This window comes from Eleginops maclovinus, chromosome 4 (assembly GCF_036324505.1).
Source record: "Eleginops maclovinus isolate JMC-PN-2008 ecotype Puerto Natales chromosome 4, JC_Emac_rtc_rv5, whole genome shotgun sequence".
Taxonomy (NCBI): domain Eukaryota; kingdom Metazoa; phylum Chordata; class Actinopteri; order Perciformes; family Eleginopidae; genus Eleginops; species Eleginops maclovinus.
Genome location: NC_086352.1, coordinates 888,261 through 910,018, shown reverse-complemented (window position 1 = coordinate 910,018; position 21,758 = coordinate 888,261). Strand labels below are relative to the sequence as shown.

Here is a 21,758-nt window from a genome sequence, read left to right as displayed (position 1 = left end):
AGGAGTGCCACAGGCTGGTCCCAGTAAGGGACCACTCTAACTGGTGCATCACCCAGTACAAAGCTTTGAGGGACTGCAGTAAGGGCCTCCAGAGGTGGTTCAGGGACTCTAAACATTCTCAAGTGTCGCTGATTTACAGACGTCTCGTTCTCAGTGTAAGTCAACGGGAAAAATGTGTGCCCAACGATGTCACGGACTGACAGGAAGTTGTAGTTCCAGTGTTTGACCCCTTGGGGGGGGGTTTACCAAGTATTTCTGGATCCTGGTCCACAGACCGTGAAACTCCTTCAGGCCCAGCTTGTTGCTGCCGTCCGTCTGAGAGCAGCTTAAAGAATCCAAACTGTCATACATTTATGAGTTTATCATCAGCATTATGATTCATTTTGATACCATAGACATTAGGATTTATGTAAGGGTGCCCCCGATAAGTCGAATAATTGTTCGTCGTCGGAAAAAAAAAATGTCGAATACATTTTCATAAGCCGATTAGTCAACTGGTCTTTCAGTTATTGTGTCCGCAGGATTTCCAAAGTGTGCAATCCTTCTGAGCGAGTAAGGGACGAGCCCCAAAAGGTGAAATGCAAACTCCGCTGGAAAAAAGGTGCCTCCGTTTCCACGCCATCATATCAAAACCCGGAGCTTTATTATCCCCGACAACGGGGGCTCCTTCCTCAGACTCGGAGACGCCAGCAGCAGTGAGTCAGGCAGCAGCCTAACTTTGTACCAACAGACCTCAACCTGTGGTGTGTAATCATTCTGAGCTCAGGACACCGCCAGCTTTCATCTCAGGATCAGGGCGTAATGCGGAGGGACAGATATGAATTATAGAAACCAGAACTCAATGCTCAGTGTGTGTGCTCGCTGCTTGTTCACACACACACATTAAGAATCCTCACCGGAGCGTCCGCTGCTTGTACCGCTGCCGGGCGGACGCTCCGTCTGCTTTCTACCAGAGGTGTGACCAAGTCATTGTTTTGCAAGTCACAAGTTAGTCTCAAGTCTTTGCTTTCAAGTCCCGAGTCAAGACCGACAAGTCTCAAGTCAAGTCCCAAGTCCTACCGTTTGAGTTTCAAGTCCTTCCGAGTCGTTTTAACCACGGAGAAATAATATTTACACAAATCATGTATGCTTTTAAATCTGTATATACTTATCAAACCGAGAACATTGTTCAAACACATCTGAAGTAAACAAAGGCAAACGTAATCTCCACAGAAAGTGCTGACATTGTATTTCCATTGCTTATTGGACTACAGCTGTCTCAAAAGATTCACCTTAAAACTGAAATCTAGCCTTGACCTAAATAACATGTCTTCCCCCTCAAACAGGTATTTGGAGGATCACAAAAACAGTTGAATGTAGGGATGCACCGATACATCGGTGAGACATCGGCCGATGTTAGTCCCATCTACCACCATCGGTAAATAAGGAGACATCACCGATGGCAGGCGCCGATGTTTATGTTTTGCTACGTGACCGGGAGAAGTCGCGTTAGCGTCGTTGTTTTTAAATCTGACGGACCAAATCTGAAGTCAGGGCATCATGTTAAAGGATAAGAACAGTGACTGTAGGTCTGCCTCTGTGAGGAGCTGCTGCTGCACGCCGTGTACCGGGTGTCTGGAGGATCGGTGAATTAAATCCATCCTTCAGTGTTCTTGGGAGGCCGTCGTATATATCTGTGACTTTGTTATACTTGCTGCTACTCCCGTTAACTCCCAGAAACTTACTATGGCTCGCTCAACCTCTCGCGCTTACACATGCACACACGTATCCCCCCCACTCTCTCTCTTAAAGGGATGGGCTGCCTTAGTCTGCATTGTGCTACCATTACAGGTTACATAGTAAAACATCGATATCGGTAAAAATGTTATTCTTAACACCGGTATCGGCCGACACTTTTGCAATCCCTAGTTGAATGTAAGTTTTCCAAATGTGGTACCACTTCATAACAAATATTTTCAGTCTTTTTAACTCATTTCAAAACCTAGATATAATAATAAAGATATTTATTAAAGATATTTATTATAATATAGATATGAAAACAGAATAACGATGGGAAGGATACGTCCAACAGACTGATGATGTCTCTGCAGGTCTGCAGACTGAAGCCGTCTGTCTTCACATCCGACCCTGCAACACGTTGTCATTACTTTCATTATTATTTCTAACATTTAGTATTTTTGTTGTTGTTGTTGTTGTTGTTGTTGTTGTTGTTGTTGTTGTTATTATGGATGCTCTCACTCTGAGAAACCACTCTGTCCAGTATGTGTTGGAGCTCGAAGGCAGAGTCCTCAGAGTCCTGTAGAGAGACAGACAGTGAGACATTATATTATCGATGTAGACAGTGAGGCAGATTACAGATGGTGAATGGACTTGTTCTTATTTAGCGCTTTATCCAGTCTCTTCGACCCCTCAAAGCGCTTTACATACTACATGTCATTCACCCCATTCATACAGAGCAGTACTCTTTCTGCTCTAGGTAACTAACTTTCACACAGATTATAGAGATAGACAGATTATAGATATAGACAGATTATAGAGATAGACAGATTATAGAGATAGACAGATTATAGAGATAGACAGATTATAGATAGACAGATTATAGATAGACAGATTATAGAGATAGACAGATTATAGATATAGACAGATTATAGAGATAGACAGATTATAGATATAGAGAGATTATAGAGATAGACAGATTATAGATATAGACAGATTATAGAGATAGACAGATTATAGAGATAGACAGATTATAGAGATAGACAGATTATAGAGATAGACAGATTATAGATATAGACAGATTATAGAGATAGACAGATTATAGAGATAGACAGATTATAGAGATAGACAGATTATAGATAGACAGATTATAGAGATAGACAGATTATAGATATAGACAGATTATAGAGATAGACAGATTATAGAGATAGACAGATTATAGATATAGAGAGATTATAGAGATAGACAGATTATAGATATAGACAGATTATAGAGATAGACAGATTATAGAGATAGACAGATTATAGAGATAGACAGATTATAGATAGACAGATTATAGATAGACAGATTATAGATATAGACAGATTATAGATATAGACAGATTATAGAGATAGACAGATTATAGATATAGACAGATTATAGAGATAGACAGATTATAGAGATAGACAGATTATAGATATAGACAGATTATAGAGATAGACAGATTATAGAGATAGACAGATTATAATATAGACAGATTATAGAGATAGACAGATTATAGAGATAGACAGATTATAGAGATAGACAGATTATAGAGATAGACAGATTATAGATATAGACAGATTATAGAGATAGACAGATTATAGATATAGACAGATTATAGATATAGACAGATTATAGAGATAGACAGATTATAGAGATAAACAGATTATAGAGATAGACAGATTATAATATAGACAGATTATAGATATAGACAGATTATAGAGATACACAGATTAGAAATATAGACAGATTATAGATATAGACAGATTATAGATATAGACAGATTATAGATATAGACAGATTATAATATAGACAGATTATAGATATAGACAGATTATAGATATAGACAGATTATAGAGATAGACAGATTATAGATATAGACAGATTATAGATATAGACAGATTATAGATATAGACAGATTATAGATATAGACAGATTATAGAGATAGACAGATTATAGAGATAGACAGATTATAGATATAGACAGATTATAGAGATAGACAGATTATAGAGATAGACAGATTATAGATATAGACAGATTATAGAGATAGACAGATTATAGAGATAGACAGATTATAATATAGACAGAATAGAGATATAGACAGATTATAGAGATATAGACAGATTAGAAATATAGACAGATTATAGATATAGAGAGATTATAGAGATAGACAGATTATAGAGATAGACAGATTATAGATATAGAGAGATTATAGAGATAGACAGATTATAGAGATAGACAGATTATAGATATAGAGAGATTATAGAGATAGACAGATTATAGAGATAGACAGATTATAGATAGACAGATTATAGAGATAGACAGATTATAGAGATAGACAGATTATAGAGATAGACAGATTATAGAGATAGACAGATTATAGATATAGACAGATTATAGAGATAGACAGATTATAATATAGACAGATTATAGAGATAGACAGATTATAGAGATAGACAGATTATAGATATAGACAGATTATAGAGATAGACAGATTATAGATATAGACAGATTATAGAGATAGACAGATTATAGAGATAGACAGATTATAGAGATAGACAGATTATAGAGATAGACAGATTATAATATAGACAGATTATAGATATAGACAGATTATAGAGATACACAGATTAGAAATATAGACAGATTATAGATATAGACAGATTATAGATATAGACAGATTATAGATATAGACAGATTATAATATAGACAGATTATAGAGATAGACAGATTATAGATATAGACAGATTATAGATATAGACAGATTATAGAGATAGACAGATTATAGATATAGACAGATTATAGATATAGACAGATTATAGAGATAGACAGATTATAGAGATAGACAGATTATAGAGATAGACAGATTATAGATATAGACAGATTATAGAGATAGACAGATTATAGAGATAGACAGATTATAATATAGACAGAATAGAGATATAGACAGATTATAGAGATATAGACAGATTAGAAATATAGACAGATTATAGATATAGACAGATTATAGAGATAGACAGATTATAGAGATTGTGACGGAGCGGCTCTGTCACTGACCGGCTCTGTCACATGCTGCAGCGCATACACACACACATACACATACACGTTCACATTCACACCCATTCCCTGTTCCCTTCCGTTCTTGCATGCTTGGTTGACAAACCTCACTATTATAACTGTTTTCTCCTCTGTGTTAGTAGCGCGACCATGGGTGCACACTTGGCCGTTCTCGTTGCATTTAAGCATACATTTACACAAACCTGATTTTAGACGGACATTTCTTCAAGTGTGGGAGGCATATGCACCACCGTCTCCTCTTCCGGCAAGAGTGGCTGCAAGACGGGGCGCACCATTTCTCCCGGTTAAGTAGTGAATTCTCGCGCGCTTGCGAGATGAAACTATTGGTGGTATGAGAAAGTTAAGCCCAGTGGGAGGGGCTATACAGTTAAAAGGGGCTGGTTTGGCCTGGGACGGGGTTCAGTCTGGGGAAGCTACAGAGCAGGTAGCACCTGTAAAGCCCAGTGAGAGTTGGTCTAAGCGTTATGATATGTCAGAGTTAATGAGGAACTCCATTTGTTGTGAATCCTTGTGTTACAGGGTAAACTATTTATGTTTCCAGTCTTTTTCCACTATTTTCATTTTTTGTTGTAAATAGTTGTTTTTCACTTTGGGAGACCGGCAAAATAAAATAACGTCACTACTTCTCCGACTATGCCTGTGTTTGTGGAGGTATGAAGTAGAACCCCGCTACATATGGTGTCAGGAGTGGGATGGCTAGTCGGGGAAAGACAAACCGCCTCCCAAAGCGGCGCACAGGATTGCGTTCCCAGCAGCGACCGCGGTATGAAGGAATAGCAACCGCCAATGCAGACCTGGCTTGGGAAACAGCTCTATCATCAGAGGACAACGAGGAGGAGGACGGGTTCTGGGTGCCTCCAGCAGCTCCTACGGCAGCAGCGACAGGTGGTCCAGGTGGAGAGCTACTGACATTAATGAGAGACTTTTTGGCAGGTCAGGAAAGAAGGGAGGAGGGTCTGTTGACAGAGCTCCGAGGTCTGAGGGCTTCTCTCCCGTTGACTGACCACCTGCCCCAACCTGCCACCCAGCCACCTCAAAATGTGGTCCAAGTGTCGCATACTCCCCACTTGCCAGTCACTGCTGAGACCTCAAGCATAGTGACGGCAAGTAGCCCAAGACTTTACCTACCAACACCGGCACCCAGGCGTATGCAGCAGTATACCCCATCACCGGCACCTTCTTTCCCGTTTCCCGACGCTAGCGGCAGACCGGAGCAGCCAAGACCAGAGTGGAGGCACTATGCTGAGCCAAAAATTCCGCCATACCAGATGGGTGAGGACATTGAAAACTATTTGTTGCGATTTGAGCGCATTGCCAAAACATGGAAATGGCCAGAGAGTGAGTGGGCATGCCGGCTAGTTCCCCTGCTGGCGGGGAAGGCATTGGAGGCCTACACCGCGATGGACGAGGATAGAGCCCACTCATATACGGACCTAAAAGCAGCGCTGCTGATCAAATTTGACATTTCCCCAGAGACATACCGGCAGCAGTTCCGGTCTGCTACGTTACCACAAGGCGAGAACCCCACCGAGACCTACCATCGCCTGAAGGGCCTCTACCGGCGCTGGATTCGGCCAGAGCAACACACCAAGGAGGAGATTGGTGAGGCCATCATCTTGGAGCAGTTACTCCGGCTACTTCCCTATGAGGTGAGGACCTGGGTGAAGGAGCATGAGCCAGCAGAGGGCCTGGCAGCTGCCAAGCTGGCTCTACAGTACCTCAATGCTCGCAGAGGAGGACCAGCTATACGCTCCACCAGTGCAGCACCCCGACCAACACTCCAGCCGCCCCAGCCCAGGCCAACAAGGAGAGAGTATGGCCAGGAGTTTCCAGGTAACACCAGTACTGCCCCAAACCAACGAGCAGCCGGTAAGGACTTGGTTTGTTATTATTGCCAGCAGCCGGGCCACAAAGCTGCTGTGTGTCCAGTCCGCGGAGCAAAGGTCACAGGCGCTTGCTATGCACCGCGGGCAGAGGTTGGGCCCACGGGGGAAATGGAAGCAAGAGTTCAGCGCTATAAGACTGTCATTGTTAATGGTCAGCAGGTTACTGCTATGTTGGACACTGGTAGCTTCATGTCGCTGGTTAAACACAGTCTAGTGCCAGTAGGCAGAGTGGATTACAGCAGACAGGCGGACATTTTGTGTGTTCATGGGGATAAGCATCCTTATCCCAAAGCGGACTTAATGGTGACCATTGATGAGCAGCCTTACCTGTTGACTGTTGGGGTGGTAAAGAACTTGCCAGTAGATGCTATCCTGGGATGGGACTTACCAGTACTTCTGGACTTACTGCACAAAGAAGAACTGCCAGCGGAAACTGACTCTGGGGGGAAGGTCAATGTGAATGTTTACTGTCCTGTGACCACTCGAGCCCAAGCGAAAGCTGGTGTCCAACCACTCCCAGACCTTGACAGTAGTCTGTGTGAGGGTGGCACTAAGGGGCCAAAAAAATCCCGTCGTCAACGCCGCTTTGAGAAGCAGCTAAGACCAACGGTACCGGAGAGCGCGGGTTTACTGTCCAATAAAATGTGGGAAGTACCTGAAAATATTTCTGTGTTGCAAAGGGGGGATGAAACGTTGAAACCTTTGTTTGTGAAAATGGGGAATCAGACAAACGGGAACTGTGTGGCAAGGGAGAGGTTGATTGTTGATAAAGATGTGTTGTATACAATTGAGGATGACCATAGACGCCTTGTAGTCCCTGCTAGCTGTAGAGCACTTGTCATGCACCTAGCACACACACTCCCATGGGCCGGACACCTAGGCCGCCACAAAACCTATATTCGCATCAGTTCACGTTTTTATTGGCCCTCCATGTACACCGACATTCAGAAATATTGCAGCACATGCCCCACATGTCAGAAAACCGCTACTGCTCGCAAGTCCGACCGGGCTTTTCTGCAGCCACTTCCTGTCATTTCTGTTCCATTCCGCAGGATCGCTATGGACATTGTGGGCCCTCTGGTGAAAAGCAGTGGTGGTCACCAGTACATCTTGGTGGTGTGTGATTATGCCACCCGTTTCCCAGAAGCCTTTCCCCTGCGCACCATCACCGCACCCGCTGTTCTGCGGGCTTTGGTACAGCTGTTCTCCAGAGTGGGGATTCCGGACGAGATCCTGACGGACCAAGGGACCAATTTCACCTCCAGGTTAATGCAGCTGTTCCATAAACAACTGGGCATCTCAGCAATCAAGACCACGCCATACCATCCACAGACTGACGGTCTTGTTGAAAGATTCAATCAGACGCTGAAGAGGATGCTCCAGAAGTTTGTGGAGGACACTGGCAAGGACTGGGACCGATGGCTACCATTCCTGCTCTTCGCCTACCGAGAGGTTCCCCAGGCCTCAACAGGGTTCTCCCCATTCGAGCTGCTATATGGATGGGAGGTACAGGGACCGTTGGACCTGCTCCGAAAGGGATGGGAGGCCCCTTCGACCACTCCAAGTGACAGGGGGGTGGTACAGTTTGTTCTTGAGATGAGGGAGCGGCTGGCAAAATACAAGGAGGAGGCAGAGGTCAACCTGCGTGAGGCCCAGAAAACCCAGAAGACCTGTATGACCAACAGGCTCGGCACCGTGAGTTCCAGCCTGGCCAAAGAGTCCTGTTGCTTCTCCCTTCTTCCACCAGCAAGCTCTTGGCAAAGTGGCAGGGGCCGTATGTCATCACCCGCAAGATGGGCTTGGTCACCTACGAGGTCCATCACCCAGAGAAGAGGAAAACAAAACAGACCTACCATGTGAACTTACTAAAAGAGTGGAAGGAGCGTCCAATCCAGGCCCCAGCAAAGGTTCTGCTGGTGAAGGAGGTGGATGCAGAAGAGGAGGTGGAGACGGGGTTGGAAAGTCTAACCACAACTGCCATTCCTGTGCTGGCACATCTTGCACCGGAGCAAGCTACGCGGCTCCTGCGGATCTTTCAGGAAGTTCCATCACTTTTTGCTGCCAGTCCAGGGAAAACCACCATTGTTGAGCATGTCATTCGCCTGAAGGATGGACGACCAATCCGCCAACGTCCCTACCGGGTCCCACAACAGCTGGTGGAAAAACTGGAGAAAGAGGTGGCGGAGATGTTGAAGCTTGGGGTGATTGAGCATTCCAACTCAGAGTGGTGCAGTCCAGTGGTCATTGTCTTCAAAAAGGATGGGTCTCTCCGGATATGTATTGATTTCAGGAAGCTCAATGCCATCTCGGAGTTTGACGCCTACCCCATGCCAAGAATTGATGATTTGCTGGAGAAGATCGGAGCTGCCAAGTACATCACCACCCTCGATCTGTGTAAGGGATACTGGCAGGTGCCGCTGGAGGAGTCGTGCCGGCCATACACAGCGTTCAGAACACCAGCTGGACTTTTCCAGTTTACAGTGATGCCATTTGGACTGCATGGAGCCCCAGCCACCTTCCAGAGACTGATGAACAGAGTCCTCCAGGGTTGTGACAACTGCAGCGCAGCTTATCTGGATGATGTGGTGATCTTCAGCAACACATGGGCGGAGCATACCCAGCACCTATCACTGGTCCTGGGAAGGATTCAGAAGGCTGGGTTGACACTCAACCCTTCCAAGTGTGAGTGGGCACGGCAGGAGACACGGTACCTGGGATACCAACTCGGAAGAGGAGAGGTGCGGCCGCAAGTGGATAAGGTGGAAGCTATCCAAAACTGCCCTCGACCTCGCACCAAGAAGGAGGTAAGGTCCTTCCTGGGATTGGCTGGCTGGTACAGACGGTTTGTGCCCCAGTTTGCAACCATTGCAGCCCCACTAACAGCCCTGACCTGTAAGGAACAGAGGAACCCAGTAACCTGGTCAGACGACTGTGAAGCAGCCTTCTGCACCTTAAAAGCCTACCTGTGTTCTTCCCCTGTCCTAAAGAGTCCGGACTTCAACCAACCATTTCTGGTACAGGTGGACGCCTCCACAGTCGGCCTTGGAGCAGTCCTGGCCCAAGGGGACCCTGGAGAGGAACATCCAATCCTGTACCTAAGCCGCAAGCTGCAGCCACGCGAGACCAGGTATTCTACGGTGGAACAAGAGGGCCTGGCCATAAAGTGGGCACTGGAAAGCCTGCAGTACTACTTGCTTGGGCGGGAGTTTGATCTGGAAACTGACCACAGAGCTCTCACCTGGATCAACTCCATGAAGGACCACAACAGCCGCCTTACCCGATGGTACCTCTCACTACAGCCTTTCAAGTTCACCATCCGACACCGATCGGGCAAGACCAATGTTGTGGCAGATTACCTTTCCAGGTTGCCGCACATCGCCAACCTAGGGGAGGAGGGGGATAATGTGACGGAGCGGCTCTGTCACTGACCGGCTCTGTCACATGCTGCAGCGCATACACACACACATACACATACACGTTCACATTCACACCCATTCCCTGTTCCCTTCCGTTCTTGCATGCTTGGTTGACAAACCTCACTATTATAACTGTTTTCTCCTCTGTGTTAGTAGCGCGACCATGGGTGCACACTTGGCCGTTCTCGTTGCATTTAAGCATACATTTACACAAACCTGATTTTAGACGGACATTTCTTCAAGTGTGGGAGGCATATGCACCACCGTCTCCTCTTCCGGCAAGAGTGGCTGGCAAGACGGGGCGCACCATTTCTCCCGGTTAAGTAGTGAATTCTCGCGCGCTTGCGAGATGAAACTATTGGTGGTATGAGAAAGTTAAGCCCAGTGGAGGGGCTATACAGTTAAAAGGGGCTGGTTTGGCCTGGGACGGGGGTTCAGTCTGGGGAAGCTACAGAGCAGGTAGCACCTGTAAAGCCCAGTGAGAGTTGGTCTAAGCGTTATGATATGTCAGAGTTAATGAGGAACTCCATTTGTTGTGAATACTTGTGGTACAGGGTAAACTATTTATGTTTCCAGTCTTTTTCCACTATTTTCATTTTTTGTTGTAAATAGTTGTTTTTCACTTTGGGAGACCGGCAAAATAAAATAACGTCACTACTTCTCCGACTATGCCTGTGTTTGTGGAGGTATGAAGTAGAACCCCGCTACAGATAGAGATAGACAGATTATAGAGATAGACAGATTATAGAGATAGACAGATTATAGAGATAGACAGATTATAGAGATAGACAGATTATAGAGATAGACAGATTATAATATAGACAGATTATAGAAATAGACAGATTATAATATAGACAGATTATAGAGATAGACAGATTAGAATATAGACAGATTATAGAGATAGACAGATTATAGATATAGACAGATTATAATATAGACAGATTATAGAGATAGACAGATTATAGATATAAACAGATTATAATATAGACAGATTATAGAGATAGACAGATTATAGATATAGACAGATTATAGAGATAGACAGATTATAGAGATAGACAGATTATAATATAGACAGATTATAGAAATAGACAGATTATAATATAGACAGATTATAGAGATAGACAGATTAGAATATAGACAGATTATAGAAATAGACAGATTATAATATAGACAGATTATAGAGATAGACAGATTATAGATATAAACAGATTATAATATAAACAGATTATAGAGATAGACAGATTATAATATAGACAGATTATAGAGATAGACAGATTATAATATAGACGGATTATAATATAAACAGATTATAATATAAACAGATTATAATATAGACAGATTATAGAGATAGACAGATTATAGAGATATAGACAGATTATAGAGATAGACAGATTATAGAGATAGACAGATTATAATATAGACAGATTAGAGATATAGACAGATTATAGAGATAGACAGATTATAATATAGACAGATTATAGAGATAGACAGATTATAGATGTAGACAGATTATAATATAGACAGATTATAGAGATAGACAGATTATAGAGATAGACAGATTATAATATAGACAGATTATAGAGATAGACAGATTATAGATGTAGACAGATTATAGATATAGACAGATTATAGAGATAGACAGATTAGAGATAGAGACAGATTATAGATATAGACTGATTATAGATATAGACAGATTATAGATGTAGACAGATTAGAGATAGAGACAGATTATAGATATAGACTGATTATAGAGATAGACAGATTATAATATAGACAGATTATAGAGATAGACAGATTATAATATAGACAGATTATAATATAGACAGATTATAGAGATAGACAGATATAGATGTAGACAGATTATAGATATAAACAGATTATAGAGATAGACAGATTAGAGATAGACAGATTATAGAGATAGACAGATTATAATATAGACAGATTATAGAGATAGACAGATTATAGAGATAGACAGATTATAATATAGACAGATTATAGAGATAGACAGATTATAGATGTAGACAGATTATAGATATAGACAGATTATAGAGATAGACAGATTAGAGATAGAGACAGATTATAGATATAGACTGATTATAGATATAGACAGATTATAGATGTAGACAGATTAGAGATAGAGACAGATTATAGATATAGACTGATTATAGAGATAGACAGATTATAATATAGACAGATTATAGAGATAGACAGATTATAATATAGACAGATTATAATATAGACAGATTATAGAGATAGACAGATTATAGATGTAGACAGATTATAGATATAAACAGATTATAGAGATAGACAGATTATAGATATAGACTGATTATAGATATAGACAGATTATAGATGTAGACAGATTAGAGATAGAGACAGATTATAGATATAGACTGATTATAGAGATAGACAGATTATAATATAGACAGATTATAGATATAGACAGATTATAGAGATAGACAGATTATAGATATAGACAGATTATAGATATAGACAGATTATAATATAGACAGATTATAATATAGACAGATTATAATATAGACAGATTATAGAGATAGACAGATTATAGATGTAGACAGATTATAGATATAGACAGATTATAGATGTAGACAGATTAGAGATAGAGACAGATTATAGAGATAGACAGATTATAGATGTAGACAGATTATAATATAGACAGATTATAGAGATAGACAGATTATAGAGATAGACAGATTATAGAGATAGACAGATTATAGATATAGACAGATTATAGAGATAGACAGATTATAGATGTAGACAGATTATAATATAGACAGATTATAGAGATAGACAGATTATAGAGATAGACAGATTATAATATAGACAGATTATAGAGATAGACAGATTATAGATGTAGACAGATTATAGATATAGACAGATTATAGAGATAGACAGATTAGAGATAGAGACAGATTATAGATATAGACTGATTATAGATATAGACAGATTATAGATGTAGACAGATTATAGAGATAGACAGATTATAGATATAGACAGATTATAGATATAGACAGATTATAGAGATAGACAGATTATAATATAGACAGATTATAGAGATAGACAGATTATAATATAGACAGATTATAATATAGACAGATTATAGAGATAGACAGATTATAGATGTAGACAGATTATAGATATAGACAGATTATAGATGTAGACAGATTAGAGATAGAGACAGATTATAGATATAGACTGATTATAGAGATAGACAGATTATCGATATAAACAGATTATACATAAAGCCAGATTATAAATGTAGATTCAAAGGTTTCAGGATGAATTTCTGATTATGCTGATTTACGTTTCCAGATATTTGCAGAAAGAGACGTCTGAAGTGAGGGTCCACATCTCTCTCTTCTTCGTCAATCTGCAAAACCAACAAGAGTCTCATCAGAGCAAAGGTCTTCATCAGACTGAAGGTCTTCAGTCTGAGAGGTCTTCATCAGACTGAAGGTGTAGTGTCTTGGTCAGATTTTCAGAGTAAGCTTCACCTCCTGGATGTCTGCTTTCAGCTCCTCTTCCAGTGGTCTGAAAGCAGAAGATCAATCATCACCTGAAGTGGGTTAGGGTTAGGGCCTGTTTATGGTATGTATTAAATATAGGTATAATACCCGGAGTGTGCGTGCTTCTCGGTAAACACCCTCAGCACGAAGCTGCCCTTGCGATGCGGCTCGAAAGTGGAGGGGATGACGGCGTACTCTCCGGGCGGCAGAACGAAGAGCTCACACACCTCCCTCAGGTTAATGAAGCTCCTGCTACGAGTCACCGGTGCCTCACGAAGCAAGACCTCCGGACCCAGGTGCACCGGACCGCTACCTTTATACTGACCTCAGAAGAAGAAGACCACAGAATAAGAAGTGGAGGAGGATCACAGAAGAAGAATAAGAGGACCTCAGAAGAAGAATAAGAGGACCACAGAAGAAGAATAAGAGGAGGACCACAGAAGAAGAAGTGGAGGAGGACCACAGAAGAAGAATAAGAGGAGGACCACAGAAGAAGAAGTGGAGGAGGACCACAGAAGAAGAAGTGGAGGAGGACCTCAGAAGAAGAATAAGAGGAGGACCACAGAAGAAGAAGTGGAGGAGGACCACAGAAGAAGAAGTGGAGGAGGACCTCAGAAGAAGAATAAGAGGAGGACCACAGAAGAAGAAGTGGAGGAGGACCACAGAAGAAGAAGTGGAGGAGGACCTCAGAAGAAGAAGTGGAGGAGGACCACAGAAGAAGAAGTGGAGGAGGACCACAGAAGAAGAATAAGAGGAGGACCACAGAAGAAGTGGAGGAGGACCACAGAAGAAGAATAAGAGGGGGACCACAGAAGAAGTGGAGGAGGACCACAGAAGAACAATAAGAGGACCACAGAAGAAGAATAAGAGGAGGACCACAGAAGAAGAATAAGAGGAGGACCACAGAAGAACAATAAGAGGAGGACCACAGAAGAAGAATAAGAGGACCACAGAAGAAGAATAAGAGGAGGACCACAGAAGAAGAATAAGAGGAGGACCACAGAAGAAGAAGTGGAGGAGGACCACAGAAGAACAATAAGAGGACCACAGAAGAATTGGAGGAGGACCACAGAAGAAGAATAAGAGGACCACAGAAGAAGAATAAGAGGGGGACCACAGAAGAAGAATAAGAGGAGGACCACAGAAGAAGAATAAGAGGAGGACCACAGAAGAAGAAAAGGAGGAGGACCACAGAAGAAGAATAAGAGGAGGACCACAGAAGAAGAAGTGGAGGAGGATCACAGAAGAAGAATAAGAGGAGGACCATAGAAGAAGAATAAGAGGAGGACCACAGAAGAAGAATAAGAGGAGGACCACAGAAGAAGAATAAGAGGGGGACCACCGAGGAGGACCACAGAAGAAGAATAAGAGGAGGACCACAGAAGAAGAATAAGAGGAGGACCACAGAAGAAGAATAAGAGGGGGACCACAGAAGAAGAATAAGAGGGGGACCACCGAGGAGGACCACAGAAGAAGAATAAGAGGACCACAGAAGAAGAATAAGAGGACCACAGAAGAAGAATAAGAGGAGGACCACAGACGAAGAAATGGAGGAGGACCACAGAAGAAGAATAAGAGGGGGACCACCGAAGAAGAATAAGAGGGGGACCACCGAAGAAGAATAAGAGGACCACAGAAGAAGAATAAGAGGACCACAGAAGAAGAAGTTGAGTTGGACCACAGAAAAAGAATAGGAGGACCACAGAAGAAGAATAAGAGGGGGACCACAGAATAAGATTTTGATTTTTAAAAAACACTTGATTTGTCTTTTCTACAACAAAAGTCAGAAAATAACAAAACATTCCATTAAAATCATCAGTTTTTCATGAATAAATAAATATTATTTAAACATTGTTACCATAAAAGACCACACACACACACACACACACACACACACACACACACACACACACACACACACACTACTACAAACTACATCTTTTAAAAAGTCAGCACTAAAGAGTTGTTCTCCCCAAGTGAGCACAGAACCTGCCCAACAGCCCACACATCCAAAAAGCCCTGCAGATTATTGGTCAGTTTGTAGTATGCATGCTCCACCCTCAGACGTGCTGCCACCAGCCCCCTCAGACAGAGCACTACATCTGTCCATCCCACTCCAGCAAGTTGATTTTTCTGACTTTTCCAGATCGCTAACTTAGCATTAGCAAACAAGAAATTTACCAAAGCTAGAGGTTTACTCTTTTTCAGGGTGTATTTGGGGCCATGGACAAATAGTGGTATGGTGAAAACCTCCCCTAACCCCTCCACCCACTCCTGTACCATTTGTTTTACACCAGCCAATCGGGGACAGGACACTACCAAATGTTCCAATGTTTCTGCCATGAAACAGAACGGGCAGCCCCCCCTTGTGCCTGGGTCAAAATGTGCTCTATATTTATTTGTGGCAATTGCTCCATGTATAATTCTCCATTGGATGTCAGCCATCCGTTTCTCGACTGGAGACTTATACAGGATACGCCAGCTGCCCTGAGGGGAAAAACCCAAGCCAAACACATCTGTCCACCTCGACTCCTTGATGCCTGCAAGTGAACTGATGTTGAGCACCTTTACACAGCAAGAGTATAGCTGCTTCCCACTGCCGGAGCTGAAAGTTCCAAGGGTCAAAGTCCTCAGGGACAGCAGGAGACCTTCCTCTTCTCTCCATTCCCCCACCGCAGGACCCACACTCAAGGGAGGGAAGATGTACTCGTATCCCTTTCTCCACTGGTCAGCTAGATCCGTATTCCGAGCGAAAGTCCGGTGGGATGGCGACAGCGAATGCCACACCTCATCTACCAGGTTTTGTAAAACTCGGGTTGACCGAACACCTGTCACTTCAGCCAGTCTTTCTGTAGAGATCCCTGTTAAATGGCCCAGTTTTACCACTCCTGCTTTGATGAAACCGCTCCTTAGGGTGGCCGAAGAGAAGGGGGTTCCAGAAAGAAAACCACTATCAAACAGTGGCTCCTCAAACAGCCACATCCCAGGACGGGCGTCAGGTGGTCTGGAAAAACTCAGGATCTTCCAGGCACTGATGACTGAACTGTAAAAAGGTGCAAGTCCAGTTATCTTGTACGCAGGGGCCTTGAGCAGAAACAGATGTTTATCAAAACCAAAATCCCCTGCCTTCCAAAGCAACAGTCGGGCCATAGCCAGCCAGCAGGGAGATGACCCATACAGCAGCCGCTGAGCTGCCTGTAGTCGAAAAGCAGCAGTCCTAGCAGTGATGTCCACAAGGCCCTGCCCCCCCTCTGCCACAGGTAGGTACAGGACCGATGCTGGCACCCAGTGATGTCCCGACCAGAAGAAATCCACAAGGAGCCGCTGCAGTTGTTTCATGAGGTCCGGCGGTGGGGTTATTACCTGGAGTCTGTGCCACAGAGATGAGGCGACCAGATTGTTGGCTATGAGAACTCTTCCCCTGTAGGACAGCTGGGGTAGCAGCCATTTCCATTTAGATAATTTAGCTTGCACTTTTCCCAGCACTCCCTCCCAGTTCTGTGCCACCATGTCCCCAGTCCCCAACCAAACTCCCAGGACCTTTAAACCCTTGTTTCCCCACCTGAGGTTACCAGGAAGACTGGGCCTATTCTCTACACCCCACTGACCTACCAAACAAGCCTCGCTCTTCTCCCAGTTAACTTTGGCTGAAGCAGCGTTGCCATACAGAACTAGACTGTCTTGTAGCTCCTGGATGTCTTGCTGACCCTGGATAAATACACTGACATCATCAGCATAAGCTGATACAACCACAGGGGGGCCCTGAGCTGACTCTGGCATACACAGGCCCCTCAGCCGGTTCCTAAGCCTGTTCAAAAGGGGCTCGATGGCAATACTGTATAATAGGCCTGAGATAGGGCAGCCCTGCCTGATCCCCCTTTTAACTGGTACAGGTCTGCTCAGCCCTCCCCCCACCTTCACAATACAACATGCATCACTGTACAGCAACTTCACCCAGGAGAAACAATTCTCCCCAACACCAAAAGCCTGCAATGTGGCAAACAGAAAGGAGTGATCAACACGATCAAACGCCTTCTCCTGGTCAATAGAAATGATACCAACATTTAGGTTATACAGCTCACAGACGTCAAAAGTGTCGAAACATCAAAAACAAATTGTCCACAATTGATCTGCCAGGAATGCAATATGTCTGATCACTTCCAATAAGAAGTTCAATAAAACACTTCAGCCTGTTGGCTAAAACCTTTGACAGTATCTTATAGTCTGTGCATAACAGGGCCACAGGTCTCCAGTTCTTCAGCAGGGTTAAATCTCCTTTCTTAGGTAACAGTGAAATCACCGCACGCCTACAGGAAGCTGGAAGAGCCCCTTTTCCAAAGGACTCCTTAACCACGTCCAACAAGTCATGTCCTAAAATACTCCAGAAGTGTTTGAAAAAGTCTGCAGGTAAGCCATCTATGCCTGGAGCCTTGCCAGAGGCCATCTGTGTCACTGCAGAGGTCAGTTCCTCCAGAGTAATGTCAGAACCCAGGGTGTCACTTTCTGCTGAACTCAACTGTGGAAGACCCTGAAGAAGTTCATCAGCAGCTTCCACATCGCAACCTTCGGCTTTGAACAGGTCTGTGTAGAAGGACACTGCGTGTCTCCTCATCTCAGCAGGTTCAGAGGTTACTTGTCCATCTGGAAGACGTAAACACACCATCTGCTTCCTTTGGCCCACAGACCTCTCCAGGTTGAAGAAAAAGGTGGTTGGTGCATCAATGTCTCTCATGGAAGTAAAACGGGCTCTGATCAGAGCTCCTTTGGCTTTCTCCTGAAGAAAACAGTTAAGCTGTTGTTTTTTTAGGAGGGACTGTTCTATGTTTTCAACAGACACCCTCTCTAACTCACTGATCTCCCTCTCTAACTGCTCTATAGCCCTTCTAATGTTTGCAGTGGAGTAGGATGTATACTGTTGGCAGAAAACTCTAATCTGAGCCTTTCCTACCTCCCACCACTGACTCAGGGAAGGAAAAGAGTTCTCTCTGATTCCAGTTAATCCAGAACAATTTAAAATTGTCACAGAAATTGAAATCTTGTAAAATGTTAACATTAAAGTGCCAGAACGATCTAGGTTTTCCTGCAGTGGATAAAACCAAATCTAAGGAAATGAGATGATGATCTGTGAAACCAACAGGTTGGATGTGACAGTTCACTGCTCGAGCGATAAAAGAGGCAGACATGTAAAATCTATCTAACCTGGCTGCACTAACGCCTCCAACTAGCATCCTCACCCAGGTGTATTGTTTTACTGAGGGATGTTTCATCCTCCACACATCCACTAAGTCAGCCTCTCTGATCACCTGTGACAATAAAAGGGAAGACTGAGGATGAGGCTCTTGTCCTATTCTGTCTAAAGTGACATTGGTGCAAGCGTTCCAGTCCCCCCCCAGTATAACACACTCCCCCTGTGCACTTGTGTCTAGCTTGTCTTTTAGAACCTGAAACACAGATAAGCGTTCAGGGCCTCGATTGGGTGCGTAAATATTAATAAAAGTGAAAATAAACTGTAGAAGTTCCACTTTCACCATCAAGACTCTACCTGCCACTATCTCCGTGCTGGAAACAAGCTTAACATTTAAAGAGGGGGAGAATAAAACAGCTACCCCAGCACTAAGGTTAGAGCCATGACTGAGTACATACTGACCCCCCCACCACATTCCCCAGTCTGTCTCATTCAGGCTGTCACTGTGAGTTTCCTGCAGTAAGATCACATCTAATTTTTTCTGATCGAAAACCTCTGACACTAAAGCCCTTTTCTGTGCACTTCTACCCCCGTTAATGTTTAAAGAAGCAACCCTCAAAGCCTGCATTAGAGGAAAGACACAGAGAAAGAGAACCGGCCGGTACACACAGCAGAGAGGAGACACCAGTGTTGCATGATCATGTTGAAATTATTTGGACTTTTTCAGTTTCTTCCCCCTTTTGCTTCCTCTTGCACCTTTTTTCACAGCAGTGACATGTTTTCTGAGACGATATCGTTTCTTTTCATCCAACAGATCCATCCCTACAATTTTCTGGAGAGTGCTCACTGTCTGAAGAAACTTATTAGTGTCAGGAAAAAAATCCCTCACTTCCACTGACTTGCCAAAAGACTCATTCAAAAAGACATTAATCTCTTCCAAAGAATATAAATCTGTATTCTGAGAGACACTATCTGCAACAGAAACACCGTCAGAATCCCCCTCACCATCTGTGTCCATCTCTGCTACCTCACTGTTTTCTGGAGCCTGTATCAGCTCTTCTTGCTGATCAGAGCCAGCCGGCAGCTCCTGCTGTGTGTCAACAGCCTCCACCTGTCTCACAGCACCAGTCCTCACCTGTCCTGCTAAAGTATCCTCCACCCTTTTACCTGTACCCACATTTTTAGCTCCACTCACCACACTCTCCACCGTCCCGGTTTCTTCTCTCACAACACTGGTCTGTACTAAGTCCGCAGCACCCGCTGCACTGGTTCCCGCACCAGGGCCCGTGTCGGGCTCAGCCGCCCTGGGATCAGCTGCCCCAGACGCACCAGGTGGAGCGGTGTGCCGTCTATGTGGACATGCAATGCGTTTGTGACCCAACTCCCCACACTCAAAACACTTAGCGTTCCCAGAGCTGGCATACACCATGTAGAAACCATCTTCGTGTCTCACACGGAAAGACACATCGAGTGTCTGAGTGGGACAATTCAGAAACATGAACACTTGTCTCCGCAGAGATTGAACATGTTTCAGTTTTTCATTTTTACACCCCAGAGCAACAGTGCGGAGATTACTGGCAAACTTACCAAACCGCTTCAACTCCCGTTCCAGCGCTTCATTCGGGATAAACAGAGGAACGCCGGAAACGGTGATCCGCGTGGACGGTGTCGCCAGCGGTGAAACCTGAATAAATTCCTCCTCTAGGGTTAATCCGCTCTCGATGAGTTCCGTGACGTATTTCTGGTCTTTTAGAAAGACCACGACCGCTTTATTCATGCGGGAAGCATAACAAATGTTTTCATGACCGACCTGATCCCCCACAGCCAGCAGCACCTGCTCCACGGTGCTGGAGGCCTGAGCCACCAACCGCACTCCGTGTCTCAGAGACACCGATGGCGTCCCAGAGGGCGTCATCCCCGCCACGAGGCACGGGAAAACCACTCGTGAAAACCAACTAACCTACTTTACAAAAACTACAAATAACCCAACAAATGATCATACAATCAAACACAGTAGAAAAAGAAGAACGAAATAACGTTCCAAAAACAAAGTTTCAAAAACCCCTCTTCCCTCTTACAACACACCACCACCGAAGAAGAAGAAGAAGAGGAGGACCATAGAAGAAGAATAAGAGGGGGACCACAGAAGAAGAATAAGAGGAGGACCACAGAAGAAGAATAAGAGGAAGACCACAGAAGAAGAATAAGAGGGGGACCACAAAAGAAGTGGAGGAGGACCACAGAAGAAGAATAAGAGGACCACAGAAGATGAAGTGGAGGAGGACCACAGAAGAAGAATAAGAGGACCACAAAAGAAGTGGAGGAGGACCACAGAAGAAGAATAAGAGGACCACAGAAGATGAAGTGGAGGAGGACCACAGAAGAAGAATAACAGGGGGACCACAGAAGAAGAATAAGAGGAGGACCACAGAAGATGAAGTGGAGGAGGACCACAGAAGAAGAGGAGGGTGTTTTGTTATCTCCACAGTTGGACTGAATGTGGGTTCATGTGCGGGTCACAGACTTCCTGTCAGACCTCAGCCCGTAGAACAGGGACACTCACCTCATCAGGAACCTGAAGGACACACACAGACACACACACACACACACACACACAAAGAGATCTTCATACTGCTTTTATCATTGTTAGTGATATTATATGTGTGCGTGTCTGTGTCTCTCTGTGTGTATGTGTCTCTGTGTTTGTGTGTCTGTGTGTGTGTGTGTGTGTGGTGTGTGTGTACCCTGTAGAGGGAGAACCCGATGGTGTTGAGCTCCCCCCCGTAGCGCCTCTCTCTGCGAGCGTCTCTCTGCATCAGACCGAGGATCAGGGTGCAGCCCTCCTCCCCCTCCTGCAGGTCCTCGTCCTCCTCCAGCAGCCGGACCAGGAACTGAGGGTTGGAGCAGAACGTGGCTGCAGGAAACAGGA

At 43.9% G+C, this 21,758-nt stretch overlaps 2 protein-coding genes across 2 annotated transcripts in view; one reads left to right on the top strand and one right to left on the bottom strand.

Annotated features, from left to right (window-relative positions):
- Nucleotides 1-21,758, bottom strand: part of LOC134862697 (calpain-2 catalytic subunit-like) — a 34,934-nt gene that overhangs the window by 1,514 nt on the left and 11,662 nt on the right. Inside the window, exons 9-16 of the mRNA XM_063880713.1 lie at nucleotides 21,574-21,743; nucleotides 21,393-21,404; nucleotides 13,753-13,964; nucleotides 13,633-13,669; nucleotides 13,443-13,508; nucleotides 2,239-2,296; nucleotides 2,063-2,127; nucleotides 247-315 (exon numbers count right to left, since the gene is read on the bottom strand). Coding sequence (XP_063736783.1) covers nucleotides 247-315; nucleotides 2,063-2,127; nucleotides 2,239-2,296; nucleotides 13,443-13,508; nucleotides 13,633-13,669; nucleotides 13,753-13,964; nucleotides 21,393-21,404; nucleotides 21,574-21,743 — 689 coding nt within the window. The remainder of the gene's footprint in view (nucleotides 1-246; nucleotides 316-2,062; nucleotides 2,128-2,238; nucleotides 2,297-13,442; nucleotides 13,509-13,632; nucleotides 13,670-13,752; nucleotides 13,965-21,392; nucleotides 21,405-21,573; nucleotides 21,744-21,758) is intronic.
- LOC134862627 (uncharacterized) lies at nucleotides 5,084-10,129 on the top strand. Its single transcript, XM_063880633.1, has 2 exons — nucleotides 5,084-8,396; nucleotides 8,465-10,129. Exons 1-2 carry the CDS (start codon nucleotides 5,508-5,510, stop codon nucleotides 10,127-10,129), a joined length of 4,554 nt encoding a protein of 1,517 aa, XP_063736703.1. The 5' UTR covers nucleotides 5,084-5,507.

What these genes read in the sequence shown, in the direction of transcription:
- LOC134862627 (XM_063880633.1), top strand. Translation starts at nt 5,508, where the DNA reads ATGGCTAGTCGGGGAAAGACAAACCGCCTCCCAAAGCGGCGCACAGGA. An exon ending in TGACCAACAGGCTCGGCACC is followed by an intron (nt 8,397 to 8,464) that starts GTGAGTTCCAGC and finishes CTCTTGGCAAAG; the next exon opens with TGGCAGGGGCCGTATGTCAT.